The sequence below is a fragment of the Podarcis pityusensis genome, assembly GCF_964106645.2.
Source record: "Podarcis pityusensis genome assembly, chromosome: 13".
Classification (NCBI taxonomy): Eukaryota; Metazoa; Chordata; class Lepidosauria; order Squamata; family Lacertidae; genus Podarcis; species Podarcis pityusensis.
In genome coordinates this window covers 19354128-19380643 of record NC_138038.1, presented here as the reverse complement: position 1 = coordinate 19380643, position 26516 = coordinate 19354128, and the positions used below count along the sequence as shown (strand labels likewise).

Sequence of the window (26516 nt, the reverse complement as noted above, 5' to 3'; positions counted from 1 at the left end):
TGGCATTTGAAAAACCGAACAGGGTGGAAACAAAGACCTGCAGTTTATCTGATATGACCGGATGATAGGACAATTGGAATACAAAACCAGGAACAATACGTACATACATACATACATATATATATTATATATATACATACACATTTATACCTGTGTAAAGGAGATTAAATTAAAATTTAAGATGATCTTTTAAAAAACTCATTTGTTTTTCAGAACATTACATCTGCGTGTCATTCTCCACCCCCATGCTCTGATCCTGCACCCATTTACTGTTTACAGTACACTGTACACCTCTTGAACCGACTTTTTTTTTGGGGGGGGGTGCAAAATCTGTTTCATCCTCTATGTAACCCAGGATGGCGGTGGCGTGGAGACACCTTGTCACCTAGAGAATCATTCCTTGCAGCCCTCACGGGGTAAAGGGATGGGAGGAGAATTCACTGGCAGCTGGCCAGTTTTGCCTGCCTCTGTGGTCACCACCACTAACAGTCTGGAAGCTCTGCGTTTGGCAGGTGTAATGGCAGCGTGTTGCAGCGAGCAAATGGCGAGCTGGAGACGGTGCCCGTTTCAGACGATGTCACTGCATCACAAAATGGCCAAGCCTTTTGTGGACTCTGCCACCGTGGAACACAAGAATTCACATTCTGTAAAGGGTGTGTGTGTGCATGTGTGAATGAGAGAGCTGCTTACCTCCAGAAGCAGGGCTGTGTTTCAGGGCGTTCATGTAGCAACACACACACAATTTGACCGCTGAGGTTTAAAGGAGATGGGGAAGCAGTCAAACCCCCCTGAAACACATTGCCCAGCTCTGGGATAAAGGACACAACATGTCACCTTTTAATTTTGGATTGTTGGATCCAGGATATTTGCCATGCCCAGGTTCTCTACTCCCAGATCATGATATGTGGATTAGAATCCCCACTCCAGTCCACAGAAACATACCCTGGAAAACCGACCCACCATTTTATCACAGTATTTAATACTCTGGGGGAGTACAAATGGATTGTGAAAGCTCATGAAGGCAAATCTACCCACATTATGTTGTCTTGAGTGGGACACATTCTGCACATCATTGCCATGAACTGTTTTCGTCCCATGATAAGACAAAACAGGGAACTGTGAATTCAAAGTTATGAAGGAAACATGGGAGACATCTATCCTGAAGTTATCCTCATTATGGGATCCGGACATTTCTGGGCTAGGTCCATCGAAATTGGAGGAAAGACTGGTTCGAAGTTCAAAATGAACCCCTTTGGTGCTTCTTCCCCGAATCAAAGCTATCATGCAGACTGCTGAAATTCACACCGAGTTTCTGTCTGAATCACAGCAAGAGACACCGGGATGAGCAAAGGATGTCTTTCTTCCAAAGCAGCCACTATTAAAGCCCACAAGAAATAAACAATAAAAGGGGTGGGTACCTCTCAAGTAAACAGGAGGAAAACACCCTGTTGTTCTTTCTCCCCCTTTCCTTCAAAGTGGAAACCTTGTGAAGGGGACAGCATTTCCCACTCCCTTCACAAAATCCAGTTTAGAGGTGAAAACCCAAAGGCATAGCTTTTCCTGGCAGAATACTGCTTTAAACCAAACAAAACATACAGGCTTTTGTATCGGCATTATTTTGGCTCTTTTTGAGGGAGCAGGGGGAAGCAACTTTTCCCAGCAACCGCTTTACAAAACGTACGTCCAGTTCCACTTTACATAGACGTTCCACAGCAGCCTTGGCTAATGGCCATGCTGGAAAAATAATACTGTCAAAAAGTTTGTAGATGTTGCAGTAGGTGGAGTCCTGCTTGAGTGGGTAGAGGAAACGTCACCCGATTTGCATCGTTTTTTTAAATATAAAACTTAATCTAGGTTAATAAATATATCTCTCAAACAGCTGAAAGAGGACCAGTGAATGTCTATGTGACGCATCTCCCACCAGCTCAGTTTATAACAGCCTTTCCCAAACAGGTGCAATCCAGGTATCCTCAGCATCCCTGACCATTGGCCATGTTGGCTGGGGATGGTGGAAGCTATAGTCCAAACATCAGGAAGGCCCCAGGTTGGGAGAGGCCCCCAGTGGTACTCGATTGTGAGTACCTGTGTTATTTCCAAGTTGGGTTGAGCAATGTGACACACTCAGCCAAGCTCCAGGGCATGAATGAATCATGGTGGCCAAAAACCACGCCCAAGGACGGGGATAGCGAAAGGTCAGAGAGGCCAAAATGCAGGCAAAGGAAGCCTCCAAATGTGTTCACACAAAGCTTCACCTTGCCATATTTAAGGTAAGATGTTTTCTGACTCTTCCCCTTAAGAACCTGATTCCAACATTACACACAACACACAGACATTGCCATCAGGCCAAACTGCATCCTTCTGGTGCCACGGATGCTGATACAGAAAGAAACTCCCTATAAGTTTGGTGCCATATAGAGAGCACCCTTCTAACATCTTGGCCCACTGGGCAAAGTGCAGCTCTATGGAAGTGTTGTTTTGGTGCCTCTGTGTATGTCAGTGTAATGTTTTGGCTTGGGCCCTGATGCCTGGGTTAGGGTGTAAAAGCATGGGCAGCGAAGGAGCTGCAGTCAGTGACTTCTGCTCTTGTCAGATTAAACAGATGAGGAAGAAAGAAGCTGCAAAACCCTCTGGCACCTTAGAGATGAACAGCTTTTGTAACTCGCTGCCGGCACCTGTTATGAAGGCTTGCGCTGTAAGATATCCCCCACCCATCCATCCAGTTTACCACTAAGGTGACCCAACACTTTCTGGCTTTCTGGCTACTAATAACGATCCCAACTATTTCTCTAGAAAGGGGCGTAAAATGCGGAAGGCAAGGTGCTGACTGGCTGGCCACTGCAGCAACAGTTATGACGCCGTTGTGTTGCTTCAGAGAGGAATTCCCTGCCGGCTAGAGATGCCATGTAAAAAACCCAAACTAAATGCACCCGTGCAGCTCAATTGCTGGAAATGGGGGTGATGTGAAACAAAGGGATATCTACGATGGTCCAGTGTTTTGTCCTGGGACAAAGGTTGACCTCATAAATTAAGGAACAAAGAAGGAACCAGGCAATACCTCTTACAATCTAATGATCTTAGAGACTGGCTCCTCATTACCTGTGCGTCTAAGGCACTTGTGCCTCTGTTTTTATCTTTTGCTGTCCCCCGGCTGTAAGCACACCCACTTCCACAACAAACCCTGGTATTGACAGCAGCAAAGCAGAACCCTGTCAAGGTGTTCGGCTTCCAAAAAGGTGCTGCCCTTCACAGCTTTCTTCCAGTCAAATGCAGAATGGCTGGTGCAGAACCATGAAACTGAAGGCTTGCTCAAGAGCGGGACCAATTATTTCTTCCCTGCTCAGTTCCATTTTTTCTCTCTCCAAAGTCTCTAGCTTCAGCTCCTGGCTCGATACCTTTGATGCGTTTGCTCCCGGCTCTTAGGTTTTAATACTCAGCTCCCTTGGGAGGGTCCAGTTCATAAACCTCCTGGGCGTTGATTCCCAGAAATTCAACAAGACAAACGTGAATAAAAATGCAGTGAGGAGGGGAAAGAAACAAGGCGAATGCTCTTTTCCTGGTTGTAAAAAGTCAGCCGTAGTGTCTATTCAGATGTCGACAGGGGTTCCGGAGGCCGGAGCCTCTCCTCAGTCGCAAAGGTGGCGACTGGCAAAATCGCCCGCGGAAACCCTCCTTAAAAAACACAGACATATTTCCCACCATCGCACGAAACATAGAGAATAATGGATTCCATATTGTCCAAAAGGATGGAAAATTAAAGGCAAGATCATCCAACCCTCCCCACCCTCACCAAATCCCAACAATAAGACCCCCCCCCACTCCCAACCCCATAACCCCTCGCTCAAAAGTTTAAGATTCAGGAAAGAAAACAAAAACAGATAGAGAGAGCTGGTCTCGCTTCTTGCCAGCAGAGTCCTGCTGCGTTCCAGTTTTGTCCCCTGCTCCACGTGAAGACAGTCTCGATCCCAATCTGCAATGGCTGGCGCAAGGTTCTCATCAGGCAGAGAGGACAGGGGACACAAATGGCCGGACACACGGGACCACCGCCTCCCCACCCTCCACGGTTTGTCGATCCAGTTGACACAAGACGCACACCGGACATGGAAAACTGACAAGTGATTCACCACCCTTGTCAAGGTGTCTGGGTTTCGCCTCTGCGGCCCACTTTGACTTTCGCCATCCTGCCTGACCCGTCCCGGCCTTTGTCTCTCCCTCACCCTCAAGAGAAGGCAAGGCCGTTGGCTACTCTCGCTTGCCGTAGTTCTTCTGACTGTGTCAGGGTCTTAACACTTCCCTGCTGGGAAAACCGGGCAGGGGATGAGGGAAGAATAAAAGAGTGGAGAACTGGCAGGAGGCATTTCTAAACAGGTCCCTTGCAAATGATAGTAGTAGTAGTAGTAGTAGTAGTAGTAATAGTAATGAGAAGAATTAATTGCTCTGGTTGGTTTATATGTGGTTTTTTTTTCCTGCTCTCTCTCTTTTTTTAAGTCGGGTTGGAATTTTTCAAAGTCTGCAGCTTCGCCTCCAGTTCAGAGATCTGAAAAACACACAACAGAAAGGGGGTGAAGAGGAGATTTCCAGGTAGAAAAATAGCGGGGGGGGGGGGGGGGAGATGGGAAGACACGAGGGAAGGAGACACGGTGGAAATTGGCTGGCTGGCTCAGCGCCATTAACAGCAACGGGAATAGGCTGTGAAAAAGGGGGATGAAGGGGCACGCCAAAGGAGAATTGTATGGATACAAATGACGTGGGGGGGGGGGAGCTCATTAACACGGCTTCTGAACGTTTAGGCTTGCAGTCTGCTCCACGTCCGTTTTGAGACGGGTTCCTCTGCTCTGAGTTCGGCAAAAGGCCGCACAGCGTAAACTATGCAGATCCAGTTAAAAGTTGCATACGCCAGATAAGCTTTGTATAATCAGCTCTGCTTCTGGGAACCGAACGTTGAAGCACTTTCTGTATTGTAAGCTGCATGGGTATAATAATAATAATAATAATAATAATAATAATAATAATAATAATTTATTATTTATACCCCACCCATCTGGCTGAGTTTCCTCAGCCACTCTGGGTGGCTTCCAATCGAGTGTTAAAAACAATACAGCATTAAATATTAAAAACTTCCCTAAACAGGGCTGCCTTTAGATGTCTTTTAAAGATTTATTTCCTTCACATCTGAAGGGAGGGCATTCCACAAGGGCAGGCGCCACTACCGAGAAGGCCCTCTGCCTGGTTCCCTGTAACTTGGCTTCTCGCAGTGAGGGAACCGCCAGAAGGCCCTCGGTGCTGGACCTCAGTGTCCGGGCAGAACGATGGAGATGGAGACGCTCCTTCAGGTATACTGGGCCAAGGCCATTAGGGCTTTAAAGGTATATGTAATGAAACACATGAATAATGGATAGTTAAAACTAAATAAGGGAATGAAATGACTGAAGGCTCAAAGGGCAAATCAGAGGTGGAAAGTTGGCCAGGAGCAGTTCCAGGAGAAATCAGTGGGGTGATGGGGTGAAGTAATGGTTGGGGAATGAGAGCCGATGGACATGGTTGAGAAAATAAGCATGGCGGAAGCCTTTGGTCTGATGCTTGGGTCAAATCAAAGGTATAACACATTCGGAGATGGGAGCAGTGTCCTGATGTGGGCAGGCTGCTGTTTGGTAGACTAATTCACCATTTTTTTATTCATTAGAAAGAAGTCAGCCCAGGACGAATTCAGACACAGTCAGCAGAAAGCATTCTAAGAAAATAGGGAGATCACAATTAAGGTGAAGGGGAGGTGATGGCTTGATAGGTGGCTATATCCTTATTATTATCCTATTATGTTTTTACTGCGATTTTATTTTATTGGTGTTAGTCGCCCTGAGCCTGGCTCTGGCCGGGGAGGGCGGAGTATAAATAAAATGTATTATTATTATTATTATTATTATTATTATTATTATTATTATGCGGATTGTACCACATCAGACAATGTGGGAGGCTGCCAATGCTGAATGTTCCCTTATGCTAAAAACTCACAAATAGAAGGTTTCTCCTTGCTAGTTTTCTGTTTGCAGGGAGAGGTTGGTGGTTACCCACCCACCCCGCTCCAACTGTCTCATGGCCTTGTTTTTTCCATCCACCACAGTCGTGGCAATTGCTGCCGCCTAGTGCTCTAGCCATGTAGAATGTGGTTCATGCTGCCTGTTCTCCGTCGAGTGGCAGGCCAGAGCCATGTAGGAGTGAAATGACTGTGCAAAGCACAATGCGGTCCTGGCAAAATGTGCACCTCTGCTTATTCTGGGCCCTGTGCAGGTGATCCTCACTCTTTCCTTAAGAGCTTGGCACTTTGTAAATGCTGAAGAGCAGCAGTGGTGGCAGTGCTCAAATGCATGTGCTAGCCTGGTCAACCTCAATGGAGATGAATGGCGCAGGGGTATGTGTGAGTTGCGTTCAGTGTTCTGTGCAAAGAAGAAGAACACACTGAGACCTGCCGCTGTGATTTGGGTTTTGGAGGGGGCTTCTAGGAGCTGCAGTACAAGTGATGTCCTCCAGAGGGAGCATGGGGAATCTCCTGGATGTTGGAAGAGAGAGATTCTACGTTGCTCTCCGATCAGTGTAGCCGCAGTACAGAAACCCAGGTGCATTCACACACACACACACACACACACACACAAAATGCACACATTTAACACACAGAGGCATGAGAACAACCTGACGAGTCTGACATGAACCACTGCCTGATGTAGGAACCAGGGTGTGGCAGGGATCTGCAACTGGCCCAGCAAGGAGAGATATAGATTTGACTCGAGACCTGTTGCAGGATCAAGTGAAGGCCCAACGCCCATGTATACGTGGTGGAGAGACGGCGTTTGATCTAGGATCAAGTGTCTGCAAGCTAAATAGAACACTGCACAACCTTAAGAGATCCCTGTAGATCTGGGATGCGGAATCTCACATCACAGGATCTGGGGAAGGTGGGCGAGCGTGGGCTTGTAAAGATCCACTTTGTCCTGGTGGAAGTTTCAACGGGACTCTGTAGAAAGGACACCCCGGCCACCAACACCCCAAAAAATCTGAGTGTGATATAGGCGTGGGATGTGTTCTCAATGTGGAATTCAAAAAGATCAGTCTTCCCACCCCCTGCCTTTGAGCAGCAGGATCTGCTTAATGAGTGATCCAGCACGTGACACAAGGTCCTACAAGACTCAAGCATTGATGCCCAACTCTACAGGAGTTCAGAAAGATGGGAGTGTCCCTCTCGCCCCAACCCTTCCTCTACCCACGTCAACAACCAGGCCCCTTCCAAGTGCACACATCTCACATGTATCCCTGAGCTGAACTGAACCAAGGCCTCTCCAGTCACAGCAAAGCCCTTTCTTTCTTTCTTTCTTTCTTTCTTTCTTTCTTTCTTTCTTTCTTTCTTTTCCTCGGGGGCTCAAGGCAAACCCCCAGTGCTGTCCTTGATGCCCACCTTCTCCTGCAACTTGTCCACTTCCTCCTTGTGGGCCAGCTCAGACTCCTCCTGGATGCGACGCTGAGCTGTCTCCTTCTTCAGGAACTCAATCTCTCTGTAAGAGGGGAAGAGCCAGAGTCAGAAGCACTCTTTAATAATAATAATAATAAATTTTATTTATACCCCCGACCTCCCCGGCCAGAGCTAACAACAATAAAATCACAGTAAAAACATAATAGGGGGAAAAGAGAGGGGGGACACCAATTTAAAATACAGGTGAAAATGCAATTTAAAATGCAGCCTCATTTTAAAGTAGTCGATAAATCAAGACCATAAGGGGAGGGAAACATCAGGGTCAGACCGAGTCCAAACCAAAGGCCAGGCGGAACAGCTCTGTCTTGCAGGCCCTGTGCAAAGATGTCACGTCCCACAGGGCCCTAGTCTCTTGTGACAGAGCGTTCCACCATGTTGGGGCCAATGCTGAAAAGGCCCTGGCCCTAGTTGAAACCAATCTAACCTCCTTGAGGCTCCGGACCTTCAAAGTGTTGTTATTTGTGGACCTTAAGGTCCTCCACGGGGCATACCAGGAGAGGCGGTCCCGTAGGTCCTTAAAGCAAGGAGGGGCAACCAGTGGCCTCCGGATATGATGGGACTCTAAATCCCACCAGCTCCAGTCAGTATGGACCAGGGATGGTCAGGGATGAGGTGAGCTGCAGTCCAGCAACATCTAGCTATCCTAGAGGCTCCCCATTCCTGCCTCCAGAGGGGGCTGGTTAAGAGGCAAGCAGGGGGAGTCTCCTGAATGTTGGGAAATGGTCTAACCTTAGGGCCATGAGAAAAGTTCAGAAGAAGAGTTTGGATTTGACATCCCACTTTATCACTACCCGAAGGAGTCTCAAAACGGCTAACATTCTCCTTTCCCTTCCTCCCCCACAACAAACAGTCTGTGATGTGAGTGGGGCTGAGAGACTTCAGAGAAGTGTGACTGGCCCAAGGTCACCCAGCAGCTGCATGTGGAGGAGCGGAGACGCGAACCCGGTTCACCAGATTGCGAGTCTACCGCTCTTAACCACTACACCACACTGGCTCTCGTTCAGATCGGTTGGAAGCTGCCCAGAGTGGCAGGGGCAACCCAGTCAGATGGGCAGCATATGATGATGATGATATTACTACATATGCAGCAGGACATAGCAGAGGTAAAGGTAAAGGACCCCTGGACAGTTAAGTCCAGTCAAAGGCGACTACGGGGTTGCAGTGCTCATCTCGCTTCAGGCCGAGGGAGCCAGCGTTTGTCCACAGACAGCTTTCTAGTCATGTGGATAGCATGACTAAACTGCTTCTGGCACTACAGAACACCGTGACGGAAACCAGAGCGTACAGAAACGCTGTTTACCTCCCCGCCGCAGTGGTACCTATTTATCTACTAGCACTGGTGTGCTTTCAAACTACTAGGTTGGCAGGAGCTGGGACAGAGCAACGGGAGCTCACCACGTCATGGGGATTCGAACCGTCAACCTTCCGATCGGCAAGCCCAAGAGGCTCAGTGGTTTAGACCACAGCGCCACCCACGTCTCAGTATGCTGAGTTGGCAAAGTGAATTGGTCCGTTTTAGGCTAGAGGTGGGAAATGCCCTTTTCATATGCTTTCTCCATGTTAAAAAACACACACAAACTCCTCCTTGGAAGTACAAGAACAACCATAACTAGCCTACCAGAGAGAAAGGTTCTTGTTCTCCCTTCTTGACTAGTTTTATTTGCAGGCAACCTTTTACATGGGGAAGCATTCAAAACATCATTCCACACCTATAGTCTGAAGCGGTTCAGTCCATTCCACCACCTCAGGACTCTCCCACCTTGTTCCCACCAGGGTCCCGTTCTCCTGAAATAGTCCACTCTCATGACAATCTTGCAATACTAAGGGTAGTAGACCAGTGGGGTTTAAATTTAGCTGAAGCCAATAATGAAATGTCCTACACCAAATCTGTAATTCAGCGGAGGGGAGATTAGCCTTCAAGCGCAATGAAGCATTTGGAAAACAGGATGGAACAGGAAAAATGCCTTAGGAACTTAAGATTGTACAGCTTCTGTAGATCCAAGGTGAGTGCCTGTCCAAATCTGAGCCCCATATAATATAACTGTGCTAGGGGTTTAGCTTTAAACACTTCAAGGACTGATGGTATGGGATTGCCACCTTTCGTATGGAAAAAGCATGTCAGAATTTTGGCGCTTTGAGACGCTTTTTCCTTTGCACTGTTTAATTTATATATAAATGATATTGTCCAGAGTTTAACATCCCCAGAGTATAATGGCCCTAAATTGGCCAGAATAGCCATCCTCTATACCAGTGATGGCCAAACTCGGCCCTCAAGCTGTTTTGGGACTACAGTTCACATCATCCCTGACCAATGGTCCTGTTAGCTAGGGGTGATGGGAGTTGTAGTCCCCAAACAGCTGGAGGGCCCAGTTTGGCCATCACTGCTCTGTACAGTGGAACCTTGGTTCATGAACGAAATCTGTTCCGGAAGCTTCTGAAACTTTTCAAAACTGAGGCACGGCTTCCTATTGGTTTCAAGAGCTTCTTGCACTCAGCGGAAGCCACATTGCACGCTCAGGTTCCAAAAAAACCGTTCGAAAATGGAAGCATTTATTTCTGGGGTTTTGGCGTTTGGGAACCGAAACATATGAGAATGGAGGTGTTTGGGAACCGAGGTTCCACTGTATTATTATACCAAAACAATGCAGTACTTCTATCTCAAACGAAAGTGGGCCTAAAAAGGTTGATGAAGGCATTCTCTCTTACAATTCTATGTGTGATGGCCTGGGACTCGGGCTTGGACTTGGAACCAGAGGAGACTCAGTCTGCACCAGATCCTTTGCCTCAGGCATCATCTGAACCAAGTCTGGGGCCTGATCCCGAAGAGTCCCAGTCTGCACAGGTTCCCTTGCAACAAACACCAGCTGGGCCGAGTCAGGGGCCTGAGCCTGCCCTGGCTCCAGATGTGGGGATTGCCTCATTGCCTTCAGCTGGGCCATCACTTACAGCTGCTCCACTACCAGTTGGGTCAGGGGAGGCTGAGGCCGCTCCTGGATCTGGTAACCCACCGACGTCTCCTGAGCTGCAGAGACTAAGGTCTGAGAGAAGAAGAGACCTGAGTACTCACAGGAGGGGTACTCGCCTTCGGGCGAAACAGGGAGGTGAGTCGCCGGGGGATCAGGACCGGCTGCTACCCTGACAAAGATAAAAGGCTGTCGGACCCTGCCCCAGGTTGCGGGAGCAACATTGCTGTATGCTAGATGCTGCCTGAGATCTTGTACCTGTCCTTGCCTTGTGTCCTGCCTTGGCCCTGTTGGACTGACTCCCAGCGGAACCTGCGGATTCTGGACTGGTCCTGGACTGCATTTCACGGGTTACCCCCGGGCCCAGCACACTATGGTTTCATGATTCTTAGCAGGCATGCATATCATTGCCGTTTACGGGACAGGGCTCTGGAAAGGGAGTCCTTACTTCTGCTGATACTCCTTGATGAGCCTCTTGGCTTTGCTGTACTTCCTCTCCAGAGTCTGATACTGGGCTTGGGTTTCTTTCAAGTGCTCGTCCACAGCCTGGCACAAGTTCTGGGCTTCCATCCAGTACCCCTCCAGCTTCTCCATCCGCTCCTTGTTCTCCTCCACGCTCTGTTCTAGCTGGGCTTTCTCGAGGCGCCAGCGGGATTTCTCTTGTTCGATGGACTGCAGCTGAGGGAAGACAGCGCGAGGGAGAGGCTTACTCGTTTTCTCAGAAGCTAACTAAATCGGTGCACTGCTTTGAGCCGTAATTAAAACAAAACGGATGGTGAACATAAAGATTTGACTGACTATGAAAGAATCTAAGGAAGGGAAATGATTAAAGAACAGATGTAAAGGCGAGCAAGATACCGTATTTTTTGCTCTATAAGACTCACTTTTTCCCTCCTAAAAAGTAAGGGGAAACGTGTGTGCGTCTTTTGGAGCGAATGCAGGCTGTGCAGCTATCCCAGAAGCCAGAACAGCAAGAGGGATTGCTGCTTTCACTGCGCAGCGATCCCTCTTGCTGTTCTGGCTTCTGAGATTCAGAATATGTTTTTTCTTGTTTTCCTCCTCCAAAAACTAGGTGCAGCTTGTGGTCTGGTGCGAAAAATACGGTAACTAAGAGACGTGCGGTGAATGCGGTGAAAGCCTTTTATAATATTTTAACTAAGATTTATATATTGTAATGTTTGAAGCACGAATTTGGTAATATTATTGGTTATGAAAAGTATTTTTTTCTTTTATCATTTGTCTTTTTTCTTTTTTCAGTTTGTATTTTGGAAAATATGTATATAAATGTGTTTATAGTGTTATGTATTGTTCTTTGTTTATCTTTCTTTTTCTTTTCTTGTAAAATTCAATAAAAAATTTAAAAAACAACAACAACAAAATGGACGGCAGCGACGTAGCCGAGAGTCATCTCAGCGAAAGTCAGAAATCGACACGAAAAGCAGCAGCAAACATATAAGGAGTGGAAATCGCAGGAGGGTGCTCAGCTGAGCAACTGGGGCAGCAACCGAGGAGGCCCTGTTCCCTGCAGAGGTCAGTCAAGCCTCCCTCCAATCAGGCTGGACTTGATTTAAATCAAATCAATTTAAATCACTAGTCAGTAAGACTTGATTTAAATCGTGTGGGTTTTTTCACAGAAAAACTCATTCTTGCTGGTATAATCTTACAACCAGATGAAGGTTTCATTTTTGGAATAATAAATTTTCAGAGTGGTTTTTTACAGTTATATAAAAAATTACTGATTTGGTTATACTCTTAGAAATACATAGACAGATAATTATGAAATTATTGTGAGCTTTAATAAGTTAACTGTTTATATTTGGACAACTTTTATGCTGTACTTTATTGGAAGGAGAAAAACAATCATTTCCTTAATAAGAATTTAAACAATTTATTTAAGTAAAGCAATAACATTATAGCATATGTATCCATGTTTGTTAACTGATGTGGTTAAACATAAACAAAAAACAAAACAAAAAAACCTTAGACTGAGTTTTAGCATACATGGAAAACTTAAAACAAATCCTTATTTCCTGATAGCCTTTGGACTATAATGTAACCTAAATAGAAAACTACCTTTAGAAAGATTTTTCCTCCAAAAGCATTTCATTTTTAAAATCCAATTTAAATAAAAAAAAGAAACAATTTAAATTTTAAAAAATCTGATTTAAATTTTAAAAAATAATCTGATTTTTTTATTAAAAAAACATTGATTTTCATCCACACTGCCTCCAATGCTCCTTGAGGCCTCCTTTTCTTGGCAGAAACAGGTATATCTCACAGTGAGAAGAAGAGTTTGGATTTGATATCCCGCCTTTCACTCCCTTTAAGGAGTCTCAAAGCGGCTAACATTCTCCTATCCCTTCCTCCCCCACAACAAACACTCTGTGAGGTGAGTGGGGCTGAGAGACTTCAGAGAAGTGTGACTAGCCCAAGGTCACCCAACAGCTGCATGTGGAGGAGCGGAGACGCAAACCCAGTTCACCAGATTACAAGTCTACCGCTCTTAACCACTACACCACACTGGCTCTCAGTGTGCTTCTGGCAAGCAAGGATGGGAGGTGAGGTGAGATAAGACAGGCAGTTTTGCTAGGCTGGGCAGCATTCCTAGAAAGGTAGATGCCAGGAAGCTACCTAGTGGGTGGCCCCTGGCATATTTAGGACTCCAGACCTAAACAGCTCAGGGCAAGGAATGGGACTTTTCAAAAACCTTTGCGTCTGCACACATTTCTCCCTAAGGACATGTACACACCATGCAGTTAAAGCACATGGCTTCCCCCAAAGAATCCCACGAACTGTAGTTCACCGCTACAGTTCCCAGCACCCCTAGCACCCTACAGTTCCCAATATTCCTCGTCTGCTTTAAATGCATGGCTGTTTCCCTTCTTGCTCCTTGAGCTTGTCAAGAAGCGAGCTACTGCCCCCCCCACGAGAAACACAAACAATTTTCGCACATTATATAAGCCTTTAGTGAAGGTAAAGGGACCCCTGACCATTAGGTCCAGTCGTGACTGATTCTGGGGTTGCGGCGCTCATCTCGCTCTATGGGCCAAGGGAGCCGGTGTACAGCTTCTGGGTCATGTGGCCAGCATGACTAAGCTGCTTCTGGCGAACCAGAACAGTGCACGGAAACGCCGTTTACCTTCCCGCTGGAGTGGTACCTATTTATCTACTTGCACTTTGATGTGCTTTCGAACTGCTAGGAGGGCAGGAGCAGGGACCGAGCAACAGGAGCTTACCCCATCGCAGGGATTTGAACCGCCGACCTTCTGATTGGCAAGTCCTAGGCTCTGTGGTTTAACCCACAGCGCCACACGCGTCCCTATATATGCCTTTACTATAGGCATAATATACCCATATTAAACACAGACGCATTCCAGGTTCCCCAAAGTTAAACGGCACATAAAAATGGGAAGGCAACTTTATAAAAACACACTTAAGTATTCATGATTAGAAAATTATGCTATGGAAATGTAGTGCTGCCTGGAGTTTTCCATACCTATTATACCTATAATATTTGAATTTTGTGTGTGTATCATTTTTCATCTAATTAGCTGTTTAAGCACACACACAACAGCGCGCAAGTGGTTGGAAAATAAGGAGGTACTTGATGGTCTGATGTGGTCAGAGCTGCCAAAATCCCTGCATTACCGTATTTCTCGTGTATACCACACCCCCGTGTATAAGACACCCCCTATTTTGGGGGACTAAAAATTAAGAAAATAGGGGGAGATTGCCCAGAGTTATGGAACTTTTTTTGGGGGGAGGATTGCCCATAACGTTTGAGCTTTTTGGGGGGTGGCGGTGGCCCATAATTGTTCAGCTTTTTTTTAGGGTGGATTGCCGAAAGTCACTTACCCTCCAGCTATCGTCTGTCCCCACGCCGACGGAAGCCGCTAATCGCCCACCCTATTGCCGCAGCGACAGCCAATCAACACCAGCCCTTGCCGAAGCCACCAATAACATGCCGCTGACAATCTCCAGCTCGTGGCAGCAACCAATCACACATCCCCCCCTATGCACTATTATCCATGTATAAGATGACCCCCAATTTTTATCATACAGTGGTACCTCTGGTTACGTATTTAACTTGTTCCGGAGGTCCATTCTTAACCTGAAACTGTTCTTAACCTGAAGCACCACTTTAGCTAATGGGGCTGCTGCCGTGCCGCCGGAGCACGATTTCTGTTCTCATCCTAAAGCAAAGTTCTTAACCCGAGGTAATATTTCTGGGTTAGCGGAGTCTGTAACCTGAGGCGTATGTAACCTGAAGCGTATGTAACCAGAGGTACCACTGTACTTTTTAAATTTAAAAAACCCCTCATCTAATACAGTGGTACTTCTGGTCGCAAACAGGATCCGTTCTGGAGGCCCGTTCACAACATGAATAGAACACAACCAGCAGCGGTGCGTCTGCGCATGCACGGGTCACGATTTGCCACTTCTGCGCATGCGCGTGGTGTCATTTTGCGCGTCTGCACATGCCCGAGCGGCGATACTCGGAAGTAACCCTTTCCGGTACTTCCAGGTCGCTGCGGGACGCAACCTGAAAAAACGTAGCCTGAAGCAAACGTAACATGAGGTATGACTGGACACGGAAAAGTACGGTAACTCCATTTGATAAGGATTCCTCCACCATCCCTAGCAAGGACAGTCAAACCAACTGGCAAAATATTAGATCCATTCAAGCATTTTATTTCAGGCACATCGCTTTGGTCTCACCCTTCCCCCAAGAAGCTCATGGTGGCTTTTATGGGGGCTGTTTCTATTTTATCTTTGCAAGAGAAGAATCTCGGGATTGTGACCATGAGGGTGGGGCAGGGCCTCCCCACTCCAAACCCTATGAAAACAGATTAAAAATAGCCCTGCTATTAAAAGCCAACTCGGGAAGAAGCTCTTACAGCGCTTGTGGAAAACACTCTCAGCCATGGATTTGGGCAAGTCTCCAAGGGGAGGGAAAGGGATCTCATAGCTTACCTTTCTTTTCAGTTGCTGTATTTCAGCCTCAGTCACGGCATGCTTGATCTGGAGCTGCCAAAAGAGAAGAACAGAGAGTTCAGGGCGGAGAAACCTTTTTCAGGCTGAGGGCCACATTCCCAGCTGCGCAGCCTTCCGGGGGCCACTGCGGTGGGCGAGGCCAGAGGTGAAAGCAGAACACGGAAGCAAATGTAAATCCTGCCTCTGTTCCTTATATCCCATTCCCTTTATCCAATAGTTGCCGCTTTATCAATTCCTGCCCATACATTTACAAAACAATATTGCATACCTCTAAAGAACAAAAGGTTAAAGCTATGGTTTTCCCAGTAGTGATGTATGGAAGTGAGAGCTGCACAATAAAGAAGGCAATCGCCAAAGAATTGATGCTTTTGAATTATGGTGCTGGAGGAGACTCTTGAGAGTCCCATGGACTGCAAGAAGATCAAACCGATCCATTCTGAAGGAAATCAGCCCGGAGTGCTCACTGGAAGGACAGATCCTGAAGCTGAGGCTCCAATACTTTGGCCACCTCACGAGAAGAGAAGACTCCCTGGAAAAGACCCTGATGTTGGGAAAGATGGAGGGCACAAGGAGAAGGGGACGACAGAGGACGAGATGGTTGGACAGTGTTCTCGAAGCTACCAGCATGAGTTTGACCAAACTGTGGGAGGCAGTGGAAGACAGGAGTGCCTGGTGTGCTCTGGTCCATGTGTCTGTGTGTCTCTTGTGTCTGTGTGTCTGTGTGTCTCTTGAAATCCAGCACAGCGTGTCAGCAAGCCAGCACTGGGGCTGGCTTGATTCTAGGTGTCTAAATGGAAGCTTGCTGACACACATTCCAGGGTCAACTAGAGGCCACTACCCACATTACAGAAGAAGCAGAGACATTAAAATTTAGCGCCTCCCAGGCTGCCTTTCTCTTGTCTTTAATTGCCACTTACACACTGCAGAAGACGGCAAGGGAGAGTTAGAGCTGCCTGCGGCTGTTCATTACACTTGGCCACATATATTTATGGGGGGTGGGTTGAGGGAGGAAAGGGGTAACCTCCTCAGACGCCGCTGGGCAGAAGCAGACGTACGGAAAACGCAGGAAGTACCAACACTGGAAGAATGGCAGATGAAGATGATGGATTTTTCGGAGCTAGCCGACCTGACTGGAAGAGTCCCTGACCAGAAGGAGGAGGAGTACCAGGAAGAATGGACGAACTTTAATGACTATTTAGTTAAATACGTTAAGTTAAATTAATTGGGAAAAGCTTGCAAATACCGGATAGGCTTAGGATTCAAATATGTAATGTGATGAACTAATATGTTTAATACCGAATTGGGAAGAAAGAAAGATGTTAAGTGACCAGGTTAATTTTATAAGAATATTGATTTGGAAAACCGTTAAAATGATATACAGTGGTACCTCGGGTTAAGTACTTAATTCGTTCTAGAGGTCTGTACTTAACCTGAAACTGTTCTTAACCTGAAGCACCACTTTAGCTAATGGGGCTCCCTGCTGCTGCCGCGCCGCCGGAGCAAAATTTCTGTTCTCATCCTGAAGCAAAGTTCTTAACCTGAAGCACTATTTCTGGGTTAGCGGAGTCTGTAACCTGAAGCGTATGTAACCTGAAGCGTATGTAACCTGAGGTACCACTGTACACTGAAATCCAACCAGGGGGATACGAGGAAGTCACTTAACAATGTTAATTGGATTAGTTTTACTAAAGTTATGATTTATGTGTGTTTGTTTGTTTATTTGTTTGTGTGTTTAAATTTCTGTGAAAATCAATAAAAAAAATTGGAAAACAAAGAAGCAGACGTATGAAGCATAACGTTTGCTAGCTTCCACAACAGCTACGCACAAAGCAACCCCCAGCGAGGTGCCTGAAAGCGATTCCTCCCCCTGGCAAGGATGTGGAGGGGGCTGCCGTTTTAGGAGACTTGTATCACACATGCAGCATCCGTGTGGCATCGCGGTTTCTGCGCAGCTGAGCTAAATGCGGAGGGGAGCAGCTCCCATCAAGCGTTATGCTCTATACTTAGAGACAAGAACAGAGGGCTGCGTCGGCCGCTAGGGGTCAGCCGTGCAGCTGTGGGCCAGGGATATGAAAAGCACAGAGGCACCGATTTCTCGCAAACCGCACATAAAACACAAGGAGCCTCGTGGCAGTTTGGCTGTCGCCACTTCCTTCCTCTCCACGCTCACCGGCCTTGTTTCCTTCCCACCTCACCGCCGGAAGGTTTAACTGATTCCCCCTTGCTGGGCTGGGCAGATCGACACAAGCCATTCTCTTCTTTCCTTGTGTTTCAACGCGACATTTCTATGGTTCAAGGGGTGCCAGAACTGCCATAAGTAGAAGCCCAATGGTGTTCCTCCTTCAGACATAGGTGGCACACATTCCAAGCACGACTTCTCCCAAAGATCTGGGGAACTGTAGTTTACTCCCTCGTGGTGCTACAATTCCCAGCACCCTTAACAAACTGTGGTTCCCAGGATTCTTTGTGGAGAAGTCATGCGCTTTACATGCGTGAGGTGTGTGTCATTTGCAGGTGCATCCTTAAAAAAACACACCATAAAAGAGAGATATGTTTACCAAGACTGGGAAGATACTATGGCCATGTCATGGAACAACCTTGCTCCCAGATTAGACCATTCCCATGGAGAAAATCCCCACCCACTCGAAAGGTCAGTATCTTTTGCCAAATCTCTTTGCCCCCATCACAAAAATCTCCAGTGCTGTTTGCTCCCACTTCCTATGAAAATAAATTGAATTTATGCGACTATCTCCTATCTCTCAAGCCACTGTGACTGCTATGTGATCACAAAAGCAAACTGCATTTTTTTAGTCAGTTAAAGTTTTTTAAATTGTTTAATCTAGCCAGTTAACCAGTTAAAGACTGCACTCTACTCCTCATATCTGCTTCCTGGATCTTCTTGCTTCTCTAACCTGAGCTAGGAAGTGGGATCAGCTGGCAGTTATGGCCTGCCACTGTCTTACCGGGTTTTTGCCAATTGTGCCTCATCCATTACAAAGTCTGGCTTTTCTCGTCTCCCACCCCTCTTGCTTCTGGAGAATGTTTATTTTTAAACCCAGACTAGGCAATGCAGCTGCTGGCAATGTTAAATTTGCATGTGTTTAAAATATATTAGCAGATTCAACTGCCTTTCCCCAACACCACCACTCCCTTCTGAGAAGCGAAGTGCGCATATGCACAACCCATGTGCTCAGGTGCTTCTGCAGCCACCTCCGCAACTCAGCAAACAGCACCGTTCCCTGTTTGTTTGAGTCAAAGAACAAAGGTTTTCAGTTCCCTAAGCTGCAGGTAAAGGTAAAGGTAAAGGTAAAGGGAACCCTGACCATTAGGTCCAGTCGTGGCCAGCTCTGGGGTTGCGGCGCTCATCTCGCTTTATTAGCCGAGGGAGCCGGCATACAGCTTCCGGGTCATGTGGCCAGCATGACTAAGCCACTTCTGGTGAACCACAGCAGTGCACGGAAACGCCATTTACCTTCCCACCGGAGTGGTACCTATTTATCTACTTGCACTTTGACGTGCTTTCGAACTGCTAGGTTGGCAGGAGCAGGGACCGAACAACGGGAGCTCACCCATCATAGGGATTCGAACCGCCGACCTTCTGATCGGCAAGTCCTAGGCTCTGTGGTTTAACCCACAGCGCCACCCGCGTCCCTTAAGCTGCAGGTAGCTGGGGTCATTTCTGTGGTGTGCTTAGAAACAAGGAAAGGTTCCACGGATGTTTTCATTAGTCATGTGACACTTCCATCAGCCACGGAAGCCACTGTATCCCTTTTAGGTCCCCAAGTGAGGAATATGTGGCCTTCTAGAGTTTGTTGGACTTCACTCCCCATCATCACAGTCCTGCTGGCTGAGACTGATGGGAGCCTGGAGCCCAACAACATTGAAAAGCTTACGGGTTCCTTATCCTTGCTTTTTAGGCCTTTCCTTACCTCCTTAAATTTATGCACAAGCTTTTCAGGGTCCATCTCAACTGGAGACAGCATGTCTTCATTTTCAGCCAGCTCAAAGACCTCAATGGCCATCTCGCTGCTGGGGAACATGGGACTCATCTCCTCATCTTCGTCTGTGGCGTATTCACCCGTCTGCAAATTGCAAAACAGGCAAGCTTTATGGTTTGGCTTTTAAAGTTACGGTAACATCAATACTGGACAGAACCAAGTGTATGTTCAGATAGCGCCCTGAGACCCAGGAAGAGGGGGAAACAACAAAAGGTCTTGTGGAACTTTAAAAACCAAGGTACTCATTATGGCATAAGCTTTTGTATTCGCTTTGTTGTTGGTCATAAATCCCACATCAGCAATGCCGTCAAGCCTTGCCACTTCTGATGCCAGATTTGTGATTACAGTGGTACCTCGGGTTACATATGCTTCAGGTTACATACGCTTCAGGTTACACACTCCACTAACCCAGAAATAGTGCTTCAGGTTAAGAACTTTGCTTCAGGATAAGAACAGAAATCGGGCTCTGGTGGTGCGGCAGCAGCAGGAGGCCCCATTAGCTAAAGTGGTGCTTCAGGTTAAGAACAGTTTCAGGTTAAGAACAGACCTCCGGAACAAATTAAGTACTTAACCTGAGGTACCACTGTATTCTTCTTTGATTGGACTACAGTGGTACTTCTGGATATGAACGGGATCCGTTCCGGAGCCCGGTTTGCATCCACAAGCAAACATAACTAGTGATGGCACGTCTGTGCACGTGCGTGTCGCTTTTTGCCACTTCTGCACATGCCTTTGACGTCATTTTGAGCGTCTATGCATGCGCGAGCGGCGAAACCCGGAAGTAACACGCTCCGTTACTTCCAGGTTGCCGCGGAGCGCAACTCGAACACGCTCAACATGAAGCATATTCAACCCGAGGTATGACTGTACAGTCTATGAAAACTTGTGCCACAATGCAATAGTTGAGTCTTTAAGGCACCACAAATACTCTTTGCTGTTTTTGCTGCAAAACAGACTTTACCCAGCTACGCGTCTGGAAACTTAACAAAGAGAGAGAGATGTAAAAGTGAGTCATGCTTTCAGTTTTCACATGGCTCGAGTAATACCGAAAAGGGATGAGTGGAGGAAATGTACAAACTAATTCCACACCAGGGGACTTGCACATCTCCCCAAAGCCACTCTCTTTTCAAATGTTACCATGTAAAAACAGCAAGTGGAGCTTGCTTGTACTTCCTCTCTCCCAGCATTGAATGTCTGAAACCATACACATAAACGCAGCAGGCTTAAAACGTTAGGAGTAGCCAGAGGAGGAGACACCAATGGCCCTTCTATGATCTCCAGCACAAATACTGTACTCCTTTGGTATTCAATGTCTTGATACAAGAAAGCAGGCTGATTGTTCCCCTGTCTTCAACCGTGGCAAGCCAGGGACCTCCATGAAACTTCCAACAGGCTGGTTCAGTGGAGAAAGCCATTCTCTATATTGTTTGTACCTAGCAGGTATCCTGCTATTGGGAATGGAGGTTCCATTCTTAGCTCTCATGGTTAATAGCCAATGACAGACCTGCCTTCTGTTAACAGGTATTGTCAAAAGCAGAATGCACTTTGGTTTCTTACCCCGAGACAGTTAACCTCATGCTGACCTAGGCCTTACAGCAAACAATCTGAACTGTAATGTGGTACAGAATTTTGCGATGACTGGCAGCAGGGCCGTCTTACCCATAGGTGCTAGGGGTGCGGGGAACCCGGGCGCCGGGCTCTCAGGGGCGCCAGGCCGAGAGTCCGGGGCCCAAGAGTTGAGACCGGGGAAGAGCCCACCCATCGGTCGGAGCACCGTGGCATGCTCTTCTGCTGCGGGCGGCTCTGCACTGCGAATTTGGGGGCAACCGAGCCAGTGAGATGTTGAGGCAGTTGGCCAACCCTCCTGTGCACCTGGGACTGGGCAAACTGGAGGTGCGTATCAGGTGGACCTTTGCACCCCGGCGCCACATATGCTTCAGACAGCCCTGACTGGCAGAGATGGTGGCGAACCCTCTAGCACCCATTCAGCTAGTACATTGGCCTCTGCTGGAGACAAGCGTAATTCTCAGCTACCACTTTAAAAGAAACCAAAGCTTACCCATTTAAGGATGGCACACAGGAATCTGAATTATTATTTTTTCTTCCAAAGACTGGTTTCGGACATGGGTAGCAAGCATGACAAGAGGCCTGGGAATATGAGTGGAAGAAGGGACAAAGGGGACTTTTGGTAGTCAGCTTACAAAAAAATTAGGGAGGGGGAGAGACAGAAAGAGGGTGGGAAAGAGGGAAGTGGCTGGAAGAATAGGACAGGGATGGAAGACTGCCCTTCCGGGCACAAGGAGCAACAGGGCAGAGGGATGGGAAGGGAGAGGCATGGAGGAGGCATGGAAGGGGAGATGAAGGAGGAGACAGCAGACAGCTTTAAAGACGAACTAGAAACTTAAGAAGGGCTCCAATTGTGTGCGAAAAAGTAGGCAAGGCTTGATGCTATCGATTTATTCCGTTTCTTTATTCAGGGCCCCTCTTGACTGGCATTTTGTGGCTTTTTATTTCTCGTTTTGCAACATGTCATTGACACAATAATAGTGCATTAATAGCAGATTCATTCACGCACCACCCTGCTTTTTTAGTTGCTCCCCCAGTGCAGCCACATTGCTGCTGTTTGAAGAGGCTACAGAGCGGCAGAAGTCGGGACCAGACGAAAAAGCCCCCTCAGAACACCTGTGGTATGAAAAGTGACAGGAAATGCGCCAATCGGAAAGGAAGCTTCATGACTGTGCCAAAACCTTTGCCAGACACAGAGCAGTATTGAAAGCGGGACTGTGCAGGGCCGCCCCAATAACAGCACAATAAATTGCTGTGAATGCACAATGAAAAGAATTTGTCCGGAGTAGGCCTCGGTTTCAGCCAAAAACGTAGCCATCACAAAGAGTCAGCAAGGGAACCACAACTTCCTCTGGCTCTCCTTTATGTTCAAAGCGCTGACAAGAGGAACGAGGAGGGGAATCGGGGCGCCGTGTCCTTTTCCTCCTCTCCCCAACAGGCTGAGAGAAACCCGTCCCACTTACTTCTTCGTCCTCCTCCGTGTACTGGGTATACCTCTGCTCCATCATTTCCCGCTGCCATCGTTCCTGCTCCAGCGTCTGTTGGATGAGTTGAGCCACCTCGCTTTGCTCACCCGGCTTCTCTCTCCCAATCAGGAACCTAAGGAAAATGAAAGAGGTGGGAGAGAGGGGGATAAGAGTACGGATCTCAAAGAAGTGGGTCAACACACCAGGAGTTATGCGGCCAGGCTATATATATACACATATATGCACTGGGCTCAAAAAGATCCCAGCACAATCAGCTTCTGAGCCGTGATACAATTGGAACGGATTTCCTTATTTTGTACAATCAATTCTTCTTCGGTCAAGCAAGGAGGACAAGGAAGTACGCCGAGGACTGAAGTCCCCTCATCCCACTGAGTGGAAGCCCTACTCCGCCACCATTTTTGAGGGCTATAATACATAGCTGATAATGTTTCCCTTTTTTTAAGGGAAATTCCCTTATTCCGAATAGGATTCCTCGCAAGAAAAGGGAAAAGTTGACAGCTATACTATAATAGCTGCACTGTGGGGGAATCTGTGATTAGATATTTTGGCGTTTTTAAACTTAAAAACAGTTGCCAGAGCTCGCTGATTTTGATTGGGAGAGTGTTGCTGATGAGGGAGGGGAGGTTAAACTGTTCCTCGTTTCCCCTCATCTAACTCTCCCACCACCTAAGTTCCAATGGGGGGTGGGGGGGAATATAGATATTGTATTGTGCCTGTCTTTCTCCCACAGCAGTACTTATGGCACCTTTGGGTGTGTGGGATTTTGGTTGAGGAAATCATGTCAAAGGGTTAAAAACCCCTCCAACCAGATCCACTGATTCACTAACAATTGGGAGTCCCACTGCCACAGTACTCTAGACGAGGCGTCAGCAAACTTTTTCAGCAGGGGGTCGGTCCACCGTCCCTCAGACCATGTGGTGGGCCAGACTATATAAAAAAATGAACAAATTCCTATACCCCACAAATAACCCAGAGATGCATTTTAAATAAAAGCGCACATTCTACTCATGTAAAAACACCAGGCAGGCCCCACAAATAACCCAGAGATGCATTTTAAATAAAAGGACACATTCTACTCATGTATAAAACACACTGATTCCCAGTCCGTCTGCGGGCCAGATTTAGAAGGTGATTGGGCCTGATCTGGCCCCCGGGCCTTAGTTTGCCTACCCATGCTCTAGACCAGCAGTTCTCAACCTGTGGGTCCCCAGATGTTGTTGGACTATAACTCCCATCATCCCTGAACTCTGGCCTTGCTAGCCAGGGGTGATGGGAGTTGTAGTTCAACAACATCTGGGTACCCACAGGTTGAGAAAGGCTGCTCTAGACAGATCTTCTGCTTTGGGGTTTTTTTAAAATTAAGAGCAGTATATAAATAAACAAATCTTTCTTGTTGTATCTATTGGGTCCCCAATATTTGACAAGTTGCTACCCATTGTTCTTAGGCGGGGGGCGGGAAAAGAGAGTTGTTGCAATCAACTAACCAAGGAGGCCGTGGGTATATGTCCCATGGATACAGAACCAGAAAGCCATACAGATTTCAGGAGCCCGGTCTTAGCCTGAGGCCTGCCACAGCCCGTGTCTGAAAGCAATGCTCAACGGCAAGGCTCAGAAACTGGTTGCAATGGGGAAAGTATAATGACAAGCGCCCCTGAGCATGTGCAGAGTGCATTTCTTTCCCAAGTGGGCAGCTACTACATCCAGTTAAAGGTAAAGGTAAAGGGACCCCTGACCATTAGGTCCAGTCGTGACCGACTCTGGGGTTGCAGCGCTCATCTCGCTTTATTGGCCGAGGGAGCCGGCGTACAGCTTCCGGGTCATGTTGCCAGCATGACTAAGCCACTTCTGGCGAACCAGAGCAACGCACAGAAATGCCATTTACCTTCCCGCCAGAGCGGTACCTATTTATCTACTTGCACTTTGACGTGCCTTCGAACTGCTAGGTTGGCAGGAGCAGGGACCGAGCAACGGGAGCTCACCCCGTCACGGGGATTTGAACCACCAACCTTCTGATCGGCAAGTCCTAGGCTCTGTGGTTTAACCCACAGCGCCACCCACGTCCCTTACTACATCCAGTTGCCTGCTCCCAAATGGGATCAGGACTAGGGCTTCTAGATGAGAGGAAGTGACTTCCTGACACAACTCGCATCCCCGGGGGGGGGGGGGAAGGAAATTCTATTCAACATCCATAGAAGGTCTTATTTTCTGGAAGGTTTGCTAACTCCTGTTTCCCGAAAGTGACATTTAGGCATGGGTCTTGTGTTTGTGCAACCTGAGTTCACGCGGCACAGTGTCAAGGGGTGTGCGTATGTGGTTTTTTTTAGCAGTGATAAAAAATATATGGGCCGGAGCACCAGTTAAACAGATTACCAAATCCTTTAACTGGTTAACAGGGCCTTTCTATCTGGGAAGGCAGAATGGTGCCTGTGGAGTATGGAGGAAACTAGTTGCCTAGCAACACATTCTCGTAGTTGAGGTTCCCGTCGCTTGGGAACCGATCAGCACTCAAAACTCAGAGGAATGGGCTAGGTTCTAGGTGTAACCCTCCCAAAAAACTGCACCGCCCTTTTTGTTGAAGGAACCAGGGAGGGCCCATATGTGCCCCCCCCCCCGTGTGTGTGTGACAGAGCGAGTGTGAGAGAGGTTTTCTGGCTTGATTTCCATTCTTTCAAAAACCACCGACGCAAGGATCCTGGGATGGGGCCAAACCTCTCATTCTTAAAGCTGCCAGGAAAAGTCAGGCCAAATGCCTCTGGTGAGATTTAAAAGAGAGAGAAAAAGGGGGGCCACAGAGGCAGTCGTATAGATAAAAGGACAAAAACAGAAGAACCACAGCTGACAGGATAATTCAACAGCCCACAGCCCTACGGTCTCCCTCACGCGCACATATACACATTTCCATTGAACCGAACCCTTGTTTCGTTTCGTAGGAAATAATAAAACGGGCATGACATGGGACACTTTCCCATGGTGCATCGGGGCGCATTCTGGGGAGCAATGGGCACTGCTCCCCAGTTTAAAATGGAACCAAATGCTGACTGGGCAATGCTGCCAGCCGCTGCCCATTTCCTAGGATGCCAAAGGCCTGTTCGCAGACGCCCTTCTAGTTGCAGTTCTCTGGGCACTGCTGGGCCAGAGCAGTGGAAAGAGAGATATACGAATAACTGGGTGGGATGAAAAACAGGCCAAGCAAGGAGGTTTAGTGGGTGGCTTTCATTGCTGTGCTAACGCAGTGCTAATCTCGCTTTATTTTCTCTCCCTCCCCTTTTCCTCGCTTGATGGCAGGGTTAGGATTCGGGGATTTCGAAGGTGAAAAGGAACGCCGAGTTGGTGGTGAGCGTGAGGGGCAGTTGTTGTTGTTGTTGTTTAGTCGTTTAGTCATGTCCGACTCTTCATGACCCTATGGACCAGAGCACGCCAGGCACTCCTGTCTTCCACTGCCTCCCGCAGTTTGGTCAAACTCATGCTGGTAGCTTCGAGAACACTGTCCAACCATCTCGTCCTCTGTCGTCCCCTTCTCCTTGTGCCCTCAATCTTTCCCAACATCAGGGTCTTTTCCAGGGAGTCTTCTCTTCTCATGAGGTGGCCAAAGTATTGGAGCCTCAGCTTCAGGATCTGTCCTTCCAGTGAGCACTCCGGGCTGATTTCCTGAAGAATGGATAGGTTTGATCTTCTTGCAGTCCATGGGACTCTCAAGAGTCTCCTCCAACACCATAATTCAAAAGCATAAATTCTGAGGGGCAGTAGAGATGTAAAAAAACCTGCCATTTTCATATCATGGGTTTGCATGTCGTGGTTTACTGCAAAAGAGCAGCATGTTAGTTCATGCGATGAACCCAAAGGGGCCAGCTTTGCGTGATGTATGAATGCAGGGTCCCTATCTGTTGGTCCCAAACCAGCCAGACTTTGCAGGCTAATTTTAAAACCTTGTTTCACAATATTGGCTTGTTGGGGGGGGGGTAACAAACTAGGATTGTGGGTTCGCACTAAC

General features: G+C 47.5%; 1 protein-coding gene across 3 annotated transcripts in view; it reads right to left on the bottom strand.

Moving 5' to 3' along the window:
* Positions 1-24: 24 nt before the first annotated feature.
* Positions 25-26516, bottom strand: part of PPP1R9B (protein phosphatase 1 regulatory subunit 9B) — a 76562-nt gene continuing 50070 nt past the window's right edge. For 2 of the 3 annotated variants that reach the window (XM_080979316.1, XM_080979315.1), the window contains exons 6-11: positions 22502-22637; positions 19404-19556; positions 15454-15507; positions 10928-11157; positions 7442-7538; positions 25-4534 (exon numbers count right to left, since the gene is read on the bottom strand). In XM_080979316.1, the coding sequence (XP_080835442.1) occupies positions 4481-4534; positions 7442-7538; positions 10928-11157; positions 15454-15507; positions 19404-19556; positions 22502-22637 (724 nt within the window). In that variant the 3' untranslated portion in view covers positions 25-4480. The remainder of the gene's footprint in view (positions 4535-7441; positions 7539-10927; positions 11158-15453; positions 15508-19403; positions 19557-22501; positions 22638-26516) is intronic. The other variant, XR_013978984.1, reaches the window with a different exon arrangement.